Source organism: Fundulus heteroclitus, unplaced genomic scaffold (assembly GCF_011125445.2).
Source record: "Fundulus heteroclitus isolate FHET01 unplaced genomic scaffold, MU-UCD_Fhet_4.1 scaffold_215, whole genome shotgun sequence".
Lineage (NCBI taxonomy): Eukaryota > Metazoa > Chordata > Actinopteri > Cyprinodontiformes > Fundulidae > Fundulus > Fundulus heteroclitus.
In genome coordinates this window covers 84,543-103,219 of record NW_023396627.1, presented here as the reverse complement: position 1 = coordinate 103,219, position 18,677 = coordinate 84,543, and the positions used below count along the sequence as shown (strand labels likewise).

Below are 18,677 nucleotides of genomic sequence, written 5' to 3'. Positions count from 1 at the left end.
ATACACATATATGTATATATATATATATACACATATATGTATACATATATATATACATATATGTATACATATATGTATACACATATATATATACACATATATGTATACATATATGTATACATATATATACACATATATGTATACATATATATACACATATATGTATACATATATATATACACATATATGTATACATATATATATACACATATATGTATACATATATATATACATATATATACACATATATATATATAGAATATATATATATAGATATATATACATATATATACATATATATGGTATATATATATATATATATATATATATATATATATCTATATATATATATATATATATATATATATATATATATATGTGTATACATATATATGTATATGTATACATATATATGTATATATGTGTGTATATATACTGCACAACAAGACAACAAATATTTGTACATATTTTGCAAAATCAAATTAAATTAAATTACATACTGCTAGTTAACGCATCAACCACTGCAGTTATTTCTACTCTTATCCATTTAAATAATTCCAGATTGTGACTTTTTTGGCCAGGTAGTTTGTAACTGACCATTTCACCAAATTGGAAACACATTTTTTATTTTTGTTCAAGGCTAAATATCAGGAAGCACCCTAAAAAGACAAAAAAAGGTCTGGGGAAAAACATACAATTGGTCAGCCTTGCACAAGCAAAGACGTCCTTGGGGAATTTGACTACTAACTTTGTTCCCTTTTTATGGTGTTTTTATGTTGGGGCATGACGAGAGCTTTCTCACCAATGATATTAGGCTTATGCTTACAAATTTGCTGTTATCTCAAACCTCTAATTCTACTCTTTTATTAACTCTTCCTCTTAAAACTAATTACTGTTATGAAAAAAGGGACTCCATCCATGCATTGTTTATAGCCACTTATCAGAGGTGGGTAATCCAGATTCAATTAGTAAAAAGCCTGTATAAACATTAGTTCCAACCATTTGCATTTCCAATTCCACATCATCAATTGGAATAATGTTTAAAACAATAGTCACAAACTCCAGTCCTCAAGGGCTGCTGTCCTACAACTTTTAGATGCGACTCTTATTAGATTTATTTGAAAAGGACAGACACACAATAACATAGAGAAACTGAATAAAAAAAACAGTCCCGTGCCTGTATCATGGTGCTTATAGCATAAGCTAGTTTGCATGGATGGATGGATTGATGGATGGATGGATACAAAAGTAGCTCATTAGCAGAGCTCTGCAGAGCTTCGCTGCATGCTAGGTACTTCAGCCATTTGATACAGGTGAGTTAGGCAAAGGACACATCGAAAAGTTGTAGGACACTGCCCATCAAGGTTTTGAGTTTGAGACCACTGGTTTAAAATCAACTGAACAGGATAAAGAAAACTAGGATGTTTTTTTTCTCTTTTGAAGCCGGATTCACCAACATCCGCAAGTTTTCCTTGCAGAGTCATGGGGAAGCTGGTGCCTATCTCCAGCAGTCATTAGGGGTACACCCATCATAGAGCAACAAAAACATGCAAGATAAAAAAAAGCCAGGCAGACACTCATACCGAAGGACAATTTGAACAGACCTATTAACCAAACTGTCATGTTTTTGGGACTAAGTACACAGGCATGAAATAATTTTATCTATTTACTTGACATCTATACTCAAAAGTATTTTATCTGTCCCATTAGGAAATACTGAAATTGTTTGCTGTATGTTTGTTAGTGTTATTTTTAAACTTCGTCATGAAGAAAACTGAGTCCATGTTTGTGTATAATCCCCAAAAATCTGCTAAATCCCCAAACTTCTCGATATAACCCTGCTATATTTAATGTTGATGGACATCAGTCCTTGCCTCCACTTCTGTTAAACACTCCGACTCTCCCATTCCGGGTTCCCACGCTACCTTCACAGCGAAAGTGTTATCGCCGCCGTGGAAAACGAAGCGGATGAATGATAAAAATAAAGCTGTCCTTGAAATGTGGCTACCGGCCATCAAAAGGAGTATTCCTGGAGGGATTTCTGCGTCATTGTTTCCTGGGTCCTGCTGATTCCTGTCTGGTCTCTCTGGTCGGCTTTGGTGAAAGCGTTGTTCATCAGATCCATCGCCCCTGCCCCCCCTGTCTCAACCCACACCGGAGAAACCTCCAGAAACTGAGGCCCTGACGTTGTTGTTCCAGACTTGGGGCAGCATTTGCACCTGCTCCAGTTCTAACCAGGATAGGTTTGGTAAACACCAGATCCCTGGCGAATAAGACTTTTATTGTATGGAATTTCTTTGCCCACCACAAATTGGATTTCTTTTGTGTCACAGAGACATGGTTGAGTCCCGGTGACGAGAATTTTTTAACCCAACTTCTACCAGGTGATTGCTGCAATTTTAATTCACCATGGACTTCAGGGAGAGGAAGAGGAACAGCAGTTGTTTTGTTAAAAAAATAAAGAAATAAAAAGCCGCGTGTTTCACAACTTTCTTTTCCTAGCTTTGAAGAAGCGTCATTTGAGGTTACCTGTTCTAATACAATAAGAACTTCATTAACGACTTCTCATGCGTTGCTTTCTGACTGTGATTATACCCAGCTACGATCATGTTCTTAGTGTTGGGGATTTTAACATTCATGTGTATTGTCCTGATGAACTGCTGGTAAAGTACTTTTTGAGCCTAATTGGCTCTTTTAACCTGGATCAGTCTGTAACTGGTTCCACACACTGGATCTGGTTCTGTCATATGGTCTGCTTGTGTCTAATGTGGAAATCAGATTCTGGAGTTTCAGACCATATGTTTGTTTTATTTGACGTAGCTTTTAAACAACTTTTGATTAAACCTATCCCTGTTCAACACCATTAACTTTGTTCTTAACCTTCCTCATAACCCTTGCTTGGAAGCATCGGCTTATTTGTGTAATGTAATTTTAAAGTTCTTTGTTGAAAAGGTTTTTGCAACAAGGGCTCTGATTATCCTTCCTGACTGACTTTTGTGTGTGTCCTGTCTGGCAATGTGGCAATAGTAATAGTTTTAATGCCAAAAATAACCCAACAGATTTTACTTTCACAAGCGGAGCCTTACCGCTTTCGCCAAAGTGCTCATCTTGATTTATACATGCAAGAAGTTTATTATAATTTGTTCAGGGAATATTTCATGTTAGACAAGAAACAAGAAGGTAGAAGAGGGGGAAAAAAGAGAAAAGGTGAAAAAGAGGAAAGAAAATGGAGATAACGATCCAACATCCTCAGTCTGTTTCCTCACCTGCAAAGAGAGATGTAAAAAGAACAGCACAACCAGCCGATAAAGTATAGGGTAGTTCACGCGTGACGTCAGCGCTACATCCGGGTCCTGCTGGTAGGCAAAAAACAGTACTGTTCTCGTCTACTACATGACAAAACGGGTGATTTAGAGCGTACTTTTACTTCGTTTATTTTTGGAATCTAAACAATGCCTACGACTTGTTGTGCTCCCGGTTGCACAGAGAGGCATTCCAAATCGTTGGATGTACGTTTCTGTCGTTTACCGAAGGAGGAAGGACGAAAAAAGAAATGGATATTTTCAATGAAAAGAGCGCAGGCAGACACTCCCAATGGACTGGGGGAGCGATCATACTACGACAGAATTTGCAGTCTACAATTCATCTCCGGTAAATACAACTTAATTCTGCTCTAGTCATTGTTCTACTTAAATAGCGGCGGAGGGGAGGTGGCGATCGCTACACGGGCCGGAGAAGCGGTAGCAGCAGCGGCTGCTCCGCCCGATCACGGGCTGCGGCAGACACTCCGGCCCGTAAACACTACACGGGCCGGAGAAGCCGCTGCTGCTAGCAACTACAGCTGTAGCCGCTAGCAGCAGCGGCTATAGCTGTAGCTGCTAGCAGCTGTAGCCGCTGCTGCTAGCAGCTACAGCAGCTGCTGCTGCTATTACGCCCCCGTTTACGGGCGCTAGTACTTCTGTGTTTACGCTGCAATGTCGCCGACACCGCCACCCATTTTAACAAGACAAAAACACCTAAATAATCCGTAGTGAAAATTTTTTTTTAACCTACCGGGCCTCTGCTGAGACGCGGCCTGTGTCTGACGCTGCTTTGTGCTGTTGCACAAACATGTGTGAACAACATCCATCCATCCATCCATTTTCTGACCGCTTAATCCCTCATGGCGTCGCGGGCGTTGCTGGAGCCTTTTTCCTGATATAAAATAATTGTAGCCGTCCAGTGGTTTCAGGGGCTTTCATGCTCTCTCGTCTGTACTGGCCTGCCGTGTTTATAAGGCAGCTGTATATGTCGGGACACTTGGCCAGCATTTCACAGACTCGCTCCGTCCCTTCAGGCTTTTGCTTTGTGGATCTGGCATTCTGATACCATCAACCATCAACTTACTCTTAAAACGATCTTGTAGTACGTTATCTAAAGAAGAAAAATACATGGAGAACTCGTCAGTTTCTCTGTTTGCGTCCGCCATTTTATTCACCTTTTGCCTACCAGTCTGCCGTGCATGCGCGAAAAACCCACATCAAAACAATAACAATGAACTGGTCTATTAGATACAATCAAGTAACGCCTTGATACATCACTGAAGAATATACAGTATTAAAACGACATGTATAAAGTGGCAGCTGAAAATAATAGTTTTTTTTGTATAGAATCTGTAAGTACCTGTATCTATCCCTTCTGTCTCAGCCATTTGCTGTGCAGTTCTTAGGCAGTTTGAACCTGTGACTTTCTTTTTTAATTGACATGGTTAGTCCCTTCTTCTTAGTCCAGTATTGCACAATATGTCCATACCAATGTTAACTGCATGTTGTCCACTGATGTGGTTCCTGCTAAACTTAAGGCCCGTTTACACTACACCTAAAAACCGAGCCATGCCAAGACCGGTCCGAGCTTGGTCCAGTTAACTGAGATAAATGCAGCCGTTTACACACAAGAGTTATCCCGGTTTTTTGTTCCTTGGTTGCTCCTCGCCCCCTAGTGGCGATCTGCGGTACTACCGCTCTTTGGGATCGAAGGCGGGACCGAGCAAATCAAAATGGCGGCACCCGTAATATTCAGGATGTTATTGTTAGACATAGAGTCGGCTTTTGGGACGTGGATAAGACAAATGAACGTCTAATAAGGATTTACAGACGCAGGAAACAACAACAGACGCTGAGGTTCATAAGCAGAGTCATCACTGGAAACCGTGTGGCACGGTAAGGAAGCTAGTATTATTATGAATGTCTGAAATTTGTCTGAATGGAGTGTGAATCGGGACGTGCAGCCAGACACGCCGGGAAACCCGCGGACAGTCAGCTGACTGTAAGGGGATGACGCGGTCTGCTCATGCGCCCCTCGTTATCAGGGAACCGGGCTAAAAAAAACCAGTCCGAGACCTGGTGGGGAACTGGTCTGCAGTTAGCGCGGTCCGGTTATCGTTAGCGCGGTCTGGTTCAGTCTGCTGACCGTTTACACACAAGAGTTATCTCGGTTACCGAGCTCGGACTGGTCTCGGCTCGGTTAAAAAAGTGTAGTGTAAACGGGCCTTTAAACATGCAGTAATTTTACCGCTTCCTAAGAAACCTGGGCTAGATCACTCCATAATGGCTAATTAGATCCATTCCTAAGCTGCCATTTGTTTCAAGAAAAATGAGAGAAGATTGTTTTTGGTCAATTACAACCTTTCATGGATGAAAATATAATTCTTGAAACCTTTTAGTCTGGTTTCGAAGCTCGTCATAGTACTGAATCTGCGTGCCTTTGACACTGTTGACCACAATATCTTAATATCACGTCTACATCATTTAGTAGGCATTCAGCACACTGCTCTGAACTGGTTTAGATCCTACCTGGCCACTCAATCTTTCTGTCAGCATTTCAAGCATTGAATCAACTTGCATTCCTTTATCATGTGTTGTCCCACAGGGCTCAATTTTATGACATCTACTCTTTATACTTATTGCCTATAGGCTCCATCCTCAGGAGATATGGAATTCCTTTCCGTTTCTATGCTGACAATTGTCAGCTCTATCTGCCCTGAAGCAGGGTGACGGCTTCTCAATTGAGGCCCTGCTGGATTGTCTGGAAGACATTAAAGCTTGGCTTGCCCAGAGCTTTTTATATTTTAACAATAAGAAAATTGAGGTAATACTGTTTGGACCAAGTTGCTCCTGTGACCCTCGTACTGTTGATTTGGGACCCCTGACAGCAGATTTTAAACTAAGTGTCACTAATTTGGGTTTTAAGTCAGACAATGATTTTAAATTAGAGCAGTTGTTAGATAATGTTTTTATCACTTAAGGCAGCTGGCAAAATTAAAACTCTTTCGGCCAAGAAAACTCCTTGAAATGTTGATCCATGCATATATGTCATCTCGCCTGGATAACTGTAATGGACTCTATTTTGGAGTGAATCAATCAGTCTTTGTTTTTATGTGTTTGAATAACCTTTCCCTGCCATACCTCTCTGAGCTTCTTCATCCCTACTTGTCCTCTCGGCCCTCAGGTCAGCTGAACTGCATCTCCTGGAGGTACCGAGGTCTAAGAGGAAGCTCAGAGGGGACATGGGCTTTTCTATTGTTGGTCCCCAATTGTGGAATAACCTGCCCCTGCACATAAGAGAGGCTCCTTCACTGCCCACTTTTAAAACTCGCCTTAAAACCCACTATTATCCTTTGGCTTTTACCACTAGCGAGACTTAGTTTTGATTTTAAACTGTTTTTGTTTTTTTTTGTTTCTTTTGTGCATTATCTTTTTTTTTTATTAAATTTTTAATGGATGTGTTTTATCTTGTAGCAATTAAGGGCTTTATAAATAAATATGGTCTGGTATGGTTCAAGTAAACAGTGACATAGGCTATGTGGCCCTACCACTCCTCTTCCTTTTGTCTCAGGATGAAAATCCTGTTTCACCTTAGTACAGTGGGGATTGTTAGTTGTTTTTTTGTCATTCTTTGACTGCGTATGAGCCCACTTATTCACTGATTCAGACTCCTTGGTCTGGTGTCACCACTGATGGCATTTTAGTTGGTTAACCAGAACTCTGGTAAACAGACACTGTTTTAGATATAGACCAGTTCATTGTTATTGTTTTGATCCGGGTTTTTCCCGCATGCGCGCCGGACTGGTAGGCAAAAGGCGGACACAATGGCGGATGCAAACAAAGGAAATGACGAGTTCTCGACGTATTTTTGTTCTTTAGATAACTTATCACAAGATCGCTTTAAGAGTAAGTTGATGGTTAATGGTATCAGATTGCCAGATCCACACAGCAAAAGCCTGAAGGGACGGAGTGAGTCTGTGAAATGCTGGCCAAGTGTTCCATACGACAACATATACAGCTACCTTATAAACACGGCAGGCCAGTACACATGAGAGAGCAAGAAAGCCATGAAACCACTGGACGGCTACAGTTATTTTATATCAGGACATAGGCACCAGCAACCCCCGCGACCCTATTAGGGATTAAGCAGGTCAGAAAATGGATAGATGGATGGATGGATGTTCAGACAAGTTTGTGTAACATACAAAAGCGGAGTCAGACACAGACAGAGCCTCAGCAATGAGGAAGACCCACCACCGGTAGGTTAAAAAAAAACTTTGTTCACTAAGGATTATTTTGGTGTTTTTGTCTTATTAATCCTTTTCACAGACTCATGCCAGAGGGCATGCGTCTCTGAGTTTTGTATACATTGTACATGTGCGTATATTATTACGAAAGGAATGTTTACGTCTTGACTTAAGTATATATCCTAATTTTTTATTTATATAATCATTTAAGTAGAACAATGACCAGTGCAAAATTAAGTTGTAATTACCGGAGATGAAATGTAAACTGCAAATTCTGTCATGATATGATGGCTCCCACAGTCGATTGGGATTGTCTGCCTGTGTCCTTTTCATTGAAATTATCCATTTCTTTCGTCTTTCTTCGTCCTTCGGTAAACAAAAGAAACGTACATCCGACGATTTGGAATGTCTCTGTGTGCAACCGGGAGCACAAGAAGTGGTAGGCATTGTTTATATTCCAAAAATAAACGAACTAAAAGTACGCTCTAATTCACCAGTTTAGTCATGGTAGTAGGCGAGAACAGTACTGTTTTGGCCTACCCACGGGACCCGGATGTAGCGCGGATGTAGCTCGTAACGTCACGTGTGAACTGGTCTATTTATCAGTCTGATAGTGTGCTGAAACAGGGAACAGAAGGGGGTCGCCACTGCTGATCGTGGAACTTATTCTAGCATTTTATTTTAGGGATTTTAAATTGGAGGCTAAAAGGGATTTTAAAGTATAGGTGCAATCTGACCAAAAAGTACTTTGAGTCAACAAATGGAGCCACAAAGTTTGTAACATTGTTGGGGTAGAGCCGGACCTTGACAGCACTGTCAGAATACTTTCTGAATATCAGTCTTCGGCGACGGTGGCGCAGAGGTTAGGGAGTTCGTCCTGCAATTGGCGGGGTGCCAGTTCGATCCCCTGCTCTGATTGTCTGTCGTTGTGTCCTTGAGCAAGACACTTCACCCACATTGCCTGCTGGCAGTGGTCAGAGGGCCTGGAGGCGCCGGTGTATGGCAGCATCGCCTCTGTCAGCCTGCCCCAGGGCAGCTGTAGCTACCAACATAGCTCACCACCGTCAGGGTGTGAATGTGTGTGTGAATGGGTGAATGACTAAACTGTAGTGTGAAGCGCTTTGGAGGTCGTCAAGACTAGTTAAAGCGCTGTACAAGTACAAGCCATTTACCATTTCTACACTAGTGGTTCTCAATCCTTGTCTTAAGGACCCACTCTCCTGCATGTTTTAGGTGTTCCCTGCTGCTACACATCCAATTTAAATGGATGATAAATAAACCTGTGATAAACATGCTTCTGCAACACTAAATTGTGTGAAGAGGTTGTAATACAAATGGAAATAACACATGTACAGCAGTTCAATTAAATTTTATTCATATTCATGAAACAATTCATGAAACATGTCATTTCAAGGCACTTTCCAAAGTCAAATTCAATCAGGTTATACAGATTGGGTCAGATTATGCAGATTTATTAAAAAAAAATCCTATCTAAGGAACCCCAGTAGATTGCATCAAATCTTGACAAGCAGCATTCACTCCTCCTGAAGAAGCGTTGAGCCACAGGGACAGTGGTCTGCATTGTCCATGGCTTTGCAGCAATCCCTCATACTGAGCAAGCATGAAGCGACACTGGAAAGAAAAACTCCCCTTTGAGGAAGGAAAAACCTACAGCAGAACCAGGCTCAGTATGAACAGTCATCTGCCTCGAGCCACTGGGGGTTAGAGAAGACAGGGCAGAGACACAACAAGAGAGACAAAAAAGCACAGAAGCACACATTGATCCAATAATCTGTTCTACATTAGATGGTAATAGCGGGTGATCTGTCTTCCCTGGATGATGTCACAGCTAACAGAACGCCAGACCAGGTGTACCAACTATGAAGAATTTTTTTTTTTTTACAGAAAACAATAAATTAAAAGCTGGAATGACAACAAGCAATGCAAATTGGAGAACAGTACGAGAACTCAGCAGGGTGAGAGAAATAAACCCTGATGTCCTCCAGCAGCCTAAGCCTATAGCAGCAAAACTATAGAGATAGCTCAGGGTAACCTTAGCCACTCTAACTATAAGCTTTGTTAAAAAGGACGGTTTTAAGCCTAGTCTTGATATCTCATAATTTACGCCGCAAAATACAAGAGAGAGAGAGAGAACGAAAACAAACAAACTTTGGTAGAGCAGCACAGAGTAACAATAACAGCGCTCCATAGAGATGTTATTAATCAGAGAAATAAAAAGTTATTTCCTGATTGTTTCACAGCGGTTACATTCAGCAGGTAAACACGCCCATGGCAACACACCACAGCTCCACTACGGGTTGCTGGTTTCCCTGTTCCTGTCCGAATACGTGCTAAAACTGCACCTTTAAAATTAACTGCACCTGTCTGAATCACAATGAAAATAATTGTAGCTCTGTGTGTGAACATAGTCGAGAAACCCCGTCTAGCACAAATTTTCCCACCACCAGCAGCAGTGGCGGCATGACATGCCCATCAGTGCTTGTAGCGGTTCAGTCACAGCACCACGAGCAGCGATGTTTGTAGGTGCTGCGCGATCGATAAAGACCATGTCACTCAATTTAATCTTAGATTAAATTTTTCCTCTGCTGACGTAAATTGAGAGAGAGAAAGAGACATTTTCTGATTCTCTCCCGTTTTCTTCTCCTGGATCCGTTGCAATTCTCTCCTCTGTTGCCTTCAATTCCTCTCTCTTGGTTCCTCTCTTCCTTCATCACTAACTTTGACCTTAGATGTCTCGCCTGCATGACAGTTTCCTTGATTTCAGCAAATTGAAAATATTTGAGAATGAATGAAGTAGAGGCTACAAGCTAGTTGCATATATACAGCACAATGCGTAAATGTCGTCTTAAAATAAAGCATAGAAGATATTTTCTAAATAAATACATTTTCGCATGAATACTGTAACGTTCCGTTATGACACCAATGCACCAGACCACGGTTTTTCTGCTGACACTTTATTTTAGGACGAACAGAGCAGGACAGCTTTAGGGAGGGGACACTCAGACCGTCATTACATTTTTCATCTTGCGCACCCCCTAGTGCCAGCTCGCGCACCCCCATTGGTGTGTGCACCACACTTTGGGAATCCCTGGGCTATACCAAAAAGAATGTTTTATTATTGTTGGAGTCAAATTAAATTATTAAAAATAATTTGCAAACTGGATGACCATCAACAAATGAGCAGAACCCTTTGTTAAATTTTGGATTTGCAATGATTTACACATTAATTTCCTACAAAAAATGCTAATTAGGCATAATTTGTAGAGCAGGTAAAAAATGAAAAAAAAATTTGTTTTAAAAAAAGTGTTAATTTTTCAGCCCCCAAGTTCGTTTGATTTGACAATTTTGGCCTATGTACCGAAAAAGTTTGGACACCCCTGATCTATATGGTATCAAATGCTCTGCACTGGACTGGTTCAAGTCTTATTTGTCAGATAGGAGTTTCTCTGTATCAGAGAATCTGCTTCCCCCTCAGCTCCTCTTACATGTGGACTTCCTCAAGCATCCATTCTTGGACCCATTTTATTTCCCATCTACTTCCTGCCTTTAAGTTCCATTTTTAGAAAATTTTATATTTAATTTCAAGTCTTGACAATCAGCATTCACTCCCCCTAAAAGAGCGTGTAGCCATAGTGGACAGTCTGCATTGGCTTTGCAGCAATCCCTTATCTCTTGTTCATTTTCACGGTGAAGAGACTAAGAAGAAGAAAAAAACCTCCAGCAGAATCACACTCAGTGTGAAGGGCCATATGCCACTACTAACTGGGGGAGTTAGAGAAGATAGAGCAGACACACAAAAAAGTATAGAAGCACACATTAAAGGTATACTATGCAACCGGGGTTGATTTTCCAGCGAGGCTCCCCCCAGAGGGCGAAAGTAAAAGTGCACTGTCATAAAGATGCTCAGCTGTTCTGGTTTCTCCGTCAAGCCAGGCGCGGTTGTTTTGAGCTTAGCAGACAGGCGAACGCAACGAAAAGTAAAAAAAAACGGCAGTACAAACAATGACTAACACAGTGAAAGTATGAACATCAGGATTTCCCGCAGCACTATCTTGGCAAGGCCGCCGCCCGCGGCCGCCGCGGTAGCGTCCCGCCAACATAAAAAAATAAAAATAAAAAATAAAAAATAATAATAATAATAAAAAAACTCGATATGCTTGCATGTTTATTTGACGTTAACACGCGGTTCTTTGTTGCTTTCGCGCGTGCATATAGTGAATAGCAGGGCAAAAACACATGGAGTTCTTGCCGTAAAGCAAGACCGACTCTTGCGGTGTTGCACGAGAGTTCTGAACCTGTGTGTGCGGGCCGAGAGCTCTTGCAATTGCAAGTGCAGTATTTCCCCCACAGACCACCAGGGCGGCCGAGAAAACCTTTGTTCGACCTGAAATGACTCATTTAATCATCCAAAACGGTATGGAAAACATTAATTAACTGAAAAATTTTGCATAGTATGCCTTTAATCCAGGAATCTTTTCTATGCTAGAGAGGGTAATGACAGATGAAATGTCCCCCGGATTGCTACCACAGCTAACAGATCGCCAGACCAGGTGTACCTACTATGAAGAGAAAAAAGACAGAAAAAACAAAGATAAAAGTTGAAATAATGGGCGTGCTTCGGTGGCGCAGTGGTAAGTACACACGACTCATGTACGGAGGCCTTAGTCCTCAGCCGACCCAGGTTAGACTTGTGGTTCTTTGCCGCATGTCTCTCCTATCTCTCATACCCCCTTTCCTGTCAGCCCACTGTATGAAAAACGAGCCACTAGAGCCGTAAAAAACTCAAAAAAAAAAGTTTAAATAACAATAAATAATGCACAGTTGGAGAACAGAAGGGGAACTCGGCAGAGGGAGAGAAATAGAGCTTAATGTCATCCAACAGCCTATAGCAGCATAACTACACAGGTGGTTCAGGATGACCTACGCCACTCTAACTATAAGCATTGTCAGAAAGGAATGTTTTAAACCTAGTCTTAAAAGTAGCCTGAGAAGTAATAGATCTGCCTTCCATTTTACTTTTTGAGACTATAGGAACCACCAGTAGACCTGTAGTCTGAGAAGTGCTCTGTTTGTAACATACGGGGCAATCAGATCTCTTGATATAAGTTGGAGCTTGATTATTAAGGGCTTTATATGGCAAGAGATTTTTTAATTATATTCCTGATTTAACAGGAAGCCGATGAAGGGAAACTAAAATTGGGAAAATATCTCTTGTTCATTTTCACCAGAACTCTTGCTGCAGTGCTCTGAATCAGCTGAAGCCTTTTTACTGCATTTTGTGTACCTCTTGATAGTAAAGACTTACAATAGTCCAGCCTTGAAGTAACAAATGCATGGACTAGTTTTTCAGCATCACTCCTGGACAGAATATTTTTAATTTTGGAAATATTCCGGAGGTAAAAAGAAAAAGGAAAACCTAAAAATCCCCTGTTAGGGAAAATCTAATATGGGATTTAAATGACATGTCCTAGTCAAAAATATAACCTTTTTTTTTACTTTATTACTAGAGGCCAGTTTAATGCCATCCAGATTAAATGATTAAGAAGTTTATTTTTTTAATGGTAAATGGCTTGTACTTGTATAGCGTTTAACTAGTCCGACGACCTCAAAGCGCTTTACACTACAGTCAGTCATTCACCCATTCACATACACACACGCTGACGGTAGTGAATGTGTGGTAGCCACATTCCTCTGTGTCATCCTCCTCAATCAGCCTTCGAGGGGGTTTAGGTGCATGATCAGACCTCCTTGACAACCAAAACTCAAACACTCCAAATGATCGCAAAACAAATTTCCAGTGCCTCTCATACTACTACTATGAGAAGCTGCGCAGCATTTTGTCAGCATTTTGTCAGTGAATTCTTGTCTGTGATTAGACTTGAGTGAAGTTCTCTACTGTAATGACACCAACATTGGTAGAAATGACAAGGAGTTAGCTTCCAGTTGGATTAGTTCAGTTGGATTTTTTTCAATGTTGCATTTACAGCTAATACACTGAAAAAATATAGATATTTCAGGCTTATGTGTCAAATTATAAGAGGGCAAAACAATAACCTATCTATTTGAAGGCCAGATTTTACCATCATGCTGACATTTGCTGCTAGAAAGAACATCCTAGTCTTCTGGAACAAAAATGTTAACCTGACCCTAGCCAGATTGATATCGCTCCGACTAGCTCCGCCTAGCTTCACTCACATCCATCTGGGACCTCTCCCATAGAGAGTGATTTCTCCAACCAATTTTATTGTCCAGCCAATCAGGACGCAGGGCTGGAGTTTCATAGATGTGACGTTGTGGAGAAGCGACCGTGAGACTGTTTTGATTTAGACAATGGCTGCTATTTCTTCCGTGTTGTCCAATCTACCTAATATTGTTTCATTAAAAGAACATCAGAGAACGGCTCTGAAGGCTTTCGTTGGTGGAAACAATGTTTTCACCCTTCTCCCGACCGGATTTGGCAAGTTTTGTTTTACGGGGCGCGCCCGTGGCGGAGCGATTAGTGCGAACCATGTTAGGAGGGCTTTAGTCCTCGACACGGTTGGGTTACAAAAATGTTGCTCCAACAAAAAAGTCACGGCACAACATTGTTATGGACTGTTTTCCAAGGTTTTAACTCTTCAAACTATTGTTATCTATGTTTAATAGAATAGAAATACCTTTACTGTCCCCCAGTGGGGAAATTTGCCTGTGACAGTGGCAAAAACAGGTTGGCCTAGACACCAGACTTGCACACACGATTTATTAATATGAGAAAAGCTAAATTTAAAAATAAACTGTACAGCAGAAAAGAAAGTAAAATACTGTGCAATTTATAATAAGTTGTATTTATATAAAAAATAAGTGCTCAAGTTAAAAATTGAAGAAAAATCTCTAGTTGATTTGCAGAATAATGCAATATTTTAGTCAAACTTTTAGTCAAACATAAAAACTGTCCTCTAAATTGACAGTTCTGATATGTCTCTGCAAGTTTTTAGTGGAACCTATTTTTAAAGATATTTTCATTCTGCAGTGACGGAGCTCTGCTTTGTTGTCTCCTTCTTTAAACTAAACACCAGATGCTTTGTTTTCTCTTGTCCCTCTAAGTTATTTTTACAGGACAACCTATCAAACACACCCTCTGCTCACAGCTGCACTCGCTGCACCCTTTTCTGTGTTTTTTCACATAATGGTCTTATCCTGCGGCAACCCTCTCTATTATCCACATAATGGTATGGCCCACATGTGATTGGTCAACATGGCATCTAAACAACCAATCAAAATTAGTCCTGGCAAGAGGTGGGGGGCGAGCAGCGAATAGAAGCGCTAATGTTTGGGAGCGACAAACTCAGTCTATACCTGGCAGCTCGCTGCACATTTTTTCTTTTCTGGTAAATGTAAAGTGTCCCTACACCTTTACAACTTCTTGTAGGTCTCTGTCTCTGTGTTGCTTTTTGCCCATTGCTTTCTGTCCTCATAGCGTACATGTATTGACATCCATCTATTAGCAGGCTAGGCTATCTTTAGCATTAGCTGCCTGTTAAGAACACTGCACTCAATAAATAATGTAGTGAAGCTTCAAGGCAGATAGTTTTGCCTCAGTTTTATGAATCGAAGTCTTCAAATCATTCGATGAACCGTGACAACGTGCAGCGTGTGGTGTTTACAATTATGATGATGAGGTTTGTCATGGATTGTATGACAGTTTTCATTCTGCTGAGAAAAAGCCAAATACACATATCTTGCACAAACATTGCATTTGCTGGTATTGGGTTTGGGAATTCAATTATTAGTCCATTACCCAGGGTTTCTTCCAGAAAATGGGGCGATACTGGCATCCCGCCAGGCTTACAATACGGTGAAGAAACGCTGCTTACCACTAACGAAATGTAGAGAACATATATTGGTGTCTTTGGTCACAACCTTCTCACTTAAGAGTTTGTATCCAAGTTGACCTTTCTCACCCCAGTGCAGAAAAACATGGCGGACGAGCAAGAGCTCCTTCTGGCGGAAGTTGATAAATATAGACGTTCTTATGATTCGGGCAATAAAGGTCACCATAATCAACAAATTAATTCCTGAAGAGAAATCATTACTCTTGGAAGACGGGAAGAGGCTTGAAAATGTTGTAAACATTCAAAGTTTTCTACTTTTATGTAGCGGTGTAGTACAATTGTCACAACCCTGCCCACTACAGTCAAGCTTAATAGTGCTATTTTGAAAGAAAAGCTGAAAGGTTTTCTTTCATAGGTTTGCGCATAATTGCTGCAAACCTTGTCTGCACGTTTCATTTACACGTAGAACGTACATGGTTCAAACAGAAACCAAAACTAAAACACCTGAGGTGTTTAAATTGCAGTTTGCTGATGGAGTGTAAAACATTTATGGCTTCTTTGGTGTTTGAACGGGGTTGCGTCTTTAACCAGAATTATTGTTAAGATCGAAACACACCAAACCCTCCGATCTGATGGAAAATCACGTCATAGCGATTAGGGCAGGGTAGCAATTGAAATTTCAAGAATTGATTCTATTCCCATTCTCGAGATTTGGAATAGGATTATTTTCCAATCCGATCTCAAATTGGATTGCTGGTAATGTTGTTTTTTTGTTTTGTTTTTGTTTTTTTGCCGTTACCCAATTTACATGACTGTGTTGTTATGCAACGTATTGATACTAGTGTTATATTAACATTCAACAGCAAAATAAAAAAGTAATGGTAATTAATGGCAGCTGTAAGGACCAAACTCTCTCCCTGAATGTTTAACACAGCCCTAATCATGAGCCATTGCAGCCGCAGCTAAGCAGTGTGCCAACATCTTAATGAAATGGGTTAGAGCAGTGGTTCTCAAACTTTTTCTGTTGCTTTTCTGTTGACATTAGCTACATTATGCCAATGCAGAGAAGCCGTTCTGAGGATTACTAAGAATCTCTTGCTCATACTACTGACTGCAGGTACAGACCGAAGAGCAGAGGTTGCTGTTGTCCCATTTAGCTAGATATAGCTATAACGTAATTCCTGCACTGTATTTTCTGGACTTGGACTGTCACAAACCATTATTTTATTGATTATTCTGGCTATTAATCAAGTAATTGTATAATTAAGCTTATTTAAACCTATAAAATTAGCCCTGTAACTGGTGGGTTGCCGGTTCGATTCCCTGCCTGATCTTGGCCAAGACACTTCACCCGCTTTTCCTGCTGTCAGTGGTTGGAGGGGCCTGGTTGTGCCAATTGTATGGCAAAAATGTCAACTCCACCACCATCAGCGTGTGAATGGGTGAATGAATAAAAAAAAGTTATATATATTTTTTAAATAGCACAGTTTTAAATGTTAAAAGCTCAGTTCTTTCTGGTTGAATGAACATCAGTACAGTGCTAGCTGCCTCTGTAGTGAAAATGACCACAAATAAAAAGTGCTTAAAGTTTCACTTGTATATTGCATTCTGTTTTGTTTTTGTTTGTTTTTTACATTAAAAAGCATTAATCCATTCAGGTAAAAAAAAAAAAAAAACTTGTGTACTTAAGGGCCAAGTTACTGTTCTTGTTTTTTAATGCAAAAGCAGACTAGAAATGAGAACTACCATAGAGATCAGGAGTTGAGTATAGCATAGCTTTTACTTTTCGCAACATTGTGTATTCTGTGTCCTACAATTCCTAGCTTGGAGTTCCTAGTTCTTGAGACAATGAAACGTCTGTGTTTTCCTTTAGTATGATGGGACGTTTCTGACCACTGATTCATGATACTGCCTGTGTCTGTTCTTTTGTCTATAGGGTTCTAAGTCATCCCCTCCCTGGCCTGCTGTTGGTTACCAGGATAGCTTGATCTTTCTTCCTGGACAAGCGACAGCCTTCTCTTCCATCATCAATATCTATGTAATGGAATGTATAGATTTACACAAGGCTTTGTCAGTTGTGTTATCTATATTTTCATATGTGTATAAATCATAATATTTCGAATGGGAAATGTATGGGTTTTTTTTATTATTTCTTAAGGGTAGTGAGGCTGTAGCTGCCTCTCCCCATTTCAGATGCATCTCCCTCCCCATTTATCAGTGTCTTTGTCCTTTTTAATTGAGCTTTGTTCATTTGGAGACAGTGAGATGGTAAGCTGACCTGGGTTTTTTGTCTGAGGTAACAAATCCTCTCTTCTTCCTCACTACTTATTGATTTCACTCACCCCTTTTACCAGATTAATGGTAAAACATGTAAACTTTAAACCTGTTATTTTTGTTCCTAAATGATTAAATGACAACCCTGATGTTGAGTTTAAAAAAAACTGTTGAATTTTTTTTCTTTTTTCCTATGGTGAATAGTTTTCTTGTTGGTATAAAACACAAGGCAACAGTTGGTAGAATACTTTTGCTCTCTCCCTTTCTCTAGAACAATGATTTATTAAATCTGTTGTAAAATGGTCTTCAGAAATGCCAATAAAAACATTACTTAACTTAGACCATTGTGTTAAGTTATTATGAACAACCTGACAAAAATGCTTTCTGTAGGGAACAAAAAAAACACTTTACCTGCAATAATCAATTCTATTGGAGAACTGGGATTGTGTTGGAGTTGGGAACCATTTTTAACCTCACTCTCGCCAGATGGATTTTGTTTGGCAGAGCTCCACACTGCTCCACACATCCATCTGGAATTGCTGCCATTGGGAGGGATTTCAATACCACATACAATGGACGAGGCAATCAGGATCGCTGAGTGGGATTTTCGTAGATGTGATGTATCAGAGAAGCAACTGTTTGGATTCAGCCAACATGGCGGCTCACAGCGAGAAAACTATTTCATCAGTGTTGTCCAATCTACTCAATATTAATTCTTTAAAAGAACACCAGAGAACAGCTTTGAGGGCTTTTGTTAGTTGAAACAATGTTTTCGCCCTTCTCTCGACCAGGTTTGGCAAGAGCTTGATCTTCCCTAATGTCAGTGTCATGGGTTGGTTTTGATGTGAGTGGTGAAGTAGCACGTCAGTAAAAATGATGGTCAAGTGGTTTATCCAATCATATGTAAGGATTTTTGATAAAGCCCCTGCTGAAATACACTCCTGATCAAAATCTTAAGACCAGTCAAAAAATTGCAAGAATTTGCATTTTGCACTATTGGATCTTAAGAAGGTTCTAAGTAG

The 18,677-nt window shown here is 40.3% G+C and overlaps 1 protein-coding gene across 3 annotated transcripts in view; it reads left to right on the top strand.

Annotated features, from left to right (window-relative positions):
* Nucleotides 1-17,996, top strand: part of csnk1a1 (casein kinase 1, alpha 1) — a 121,100-nt gene extending 103,104 nt beyond the window's left edge. For all 3 annotated transcript variants that reach the window (XM_012856640.3, XM_012856638.3, XM_012856641.3), the window contains one exon: nucleotides 17,318-17,996. In XM_012856640.3, the coding sequence (XP_012712094.1) occupies nucleotides 17,318-17,325 (8 nt within the window). In that variant the 3' untranslated portion in view covers nucleotides 17,326-17,996. The remainder of the gene's footprint in view (nucleotides 1-17,317) is intronic.
* Nucleotides 17,997-18,677: the final 681 nt, after the last annotated feature.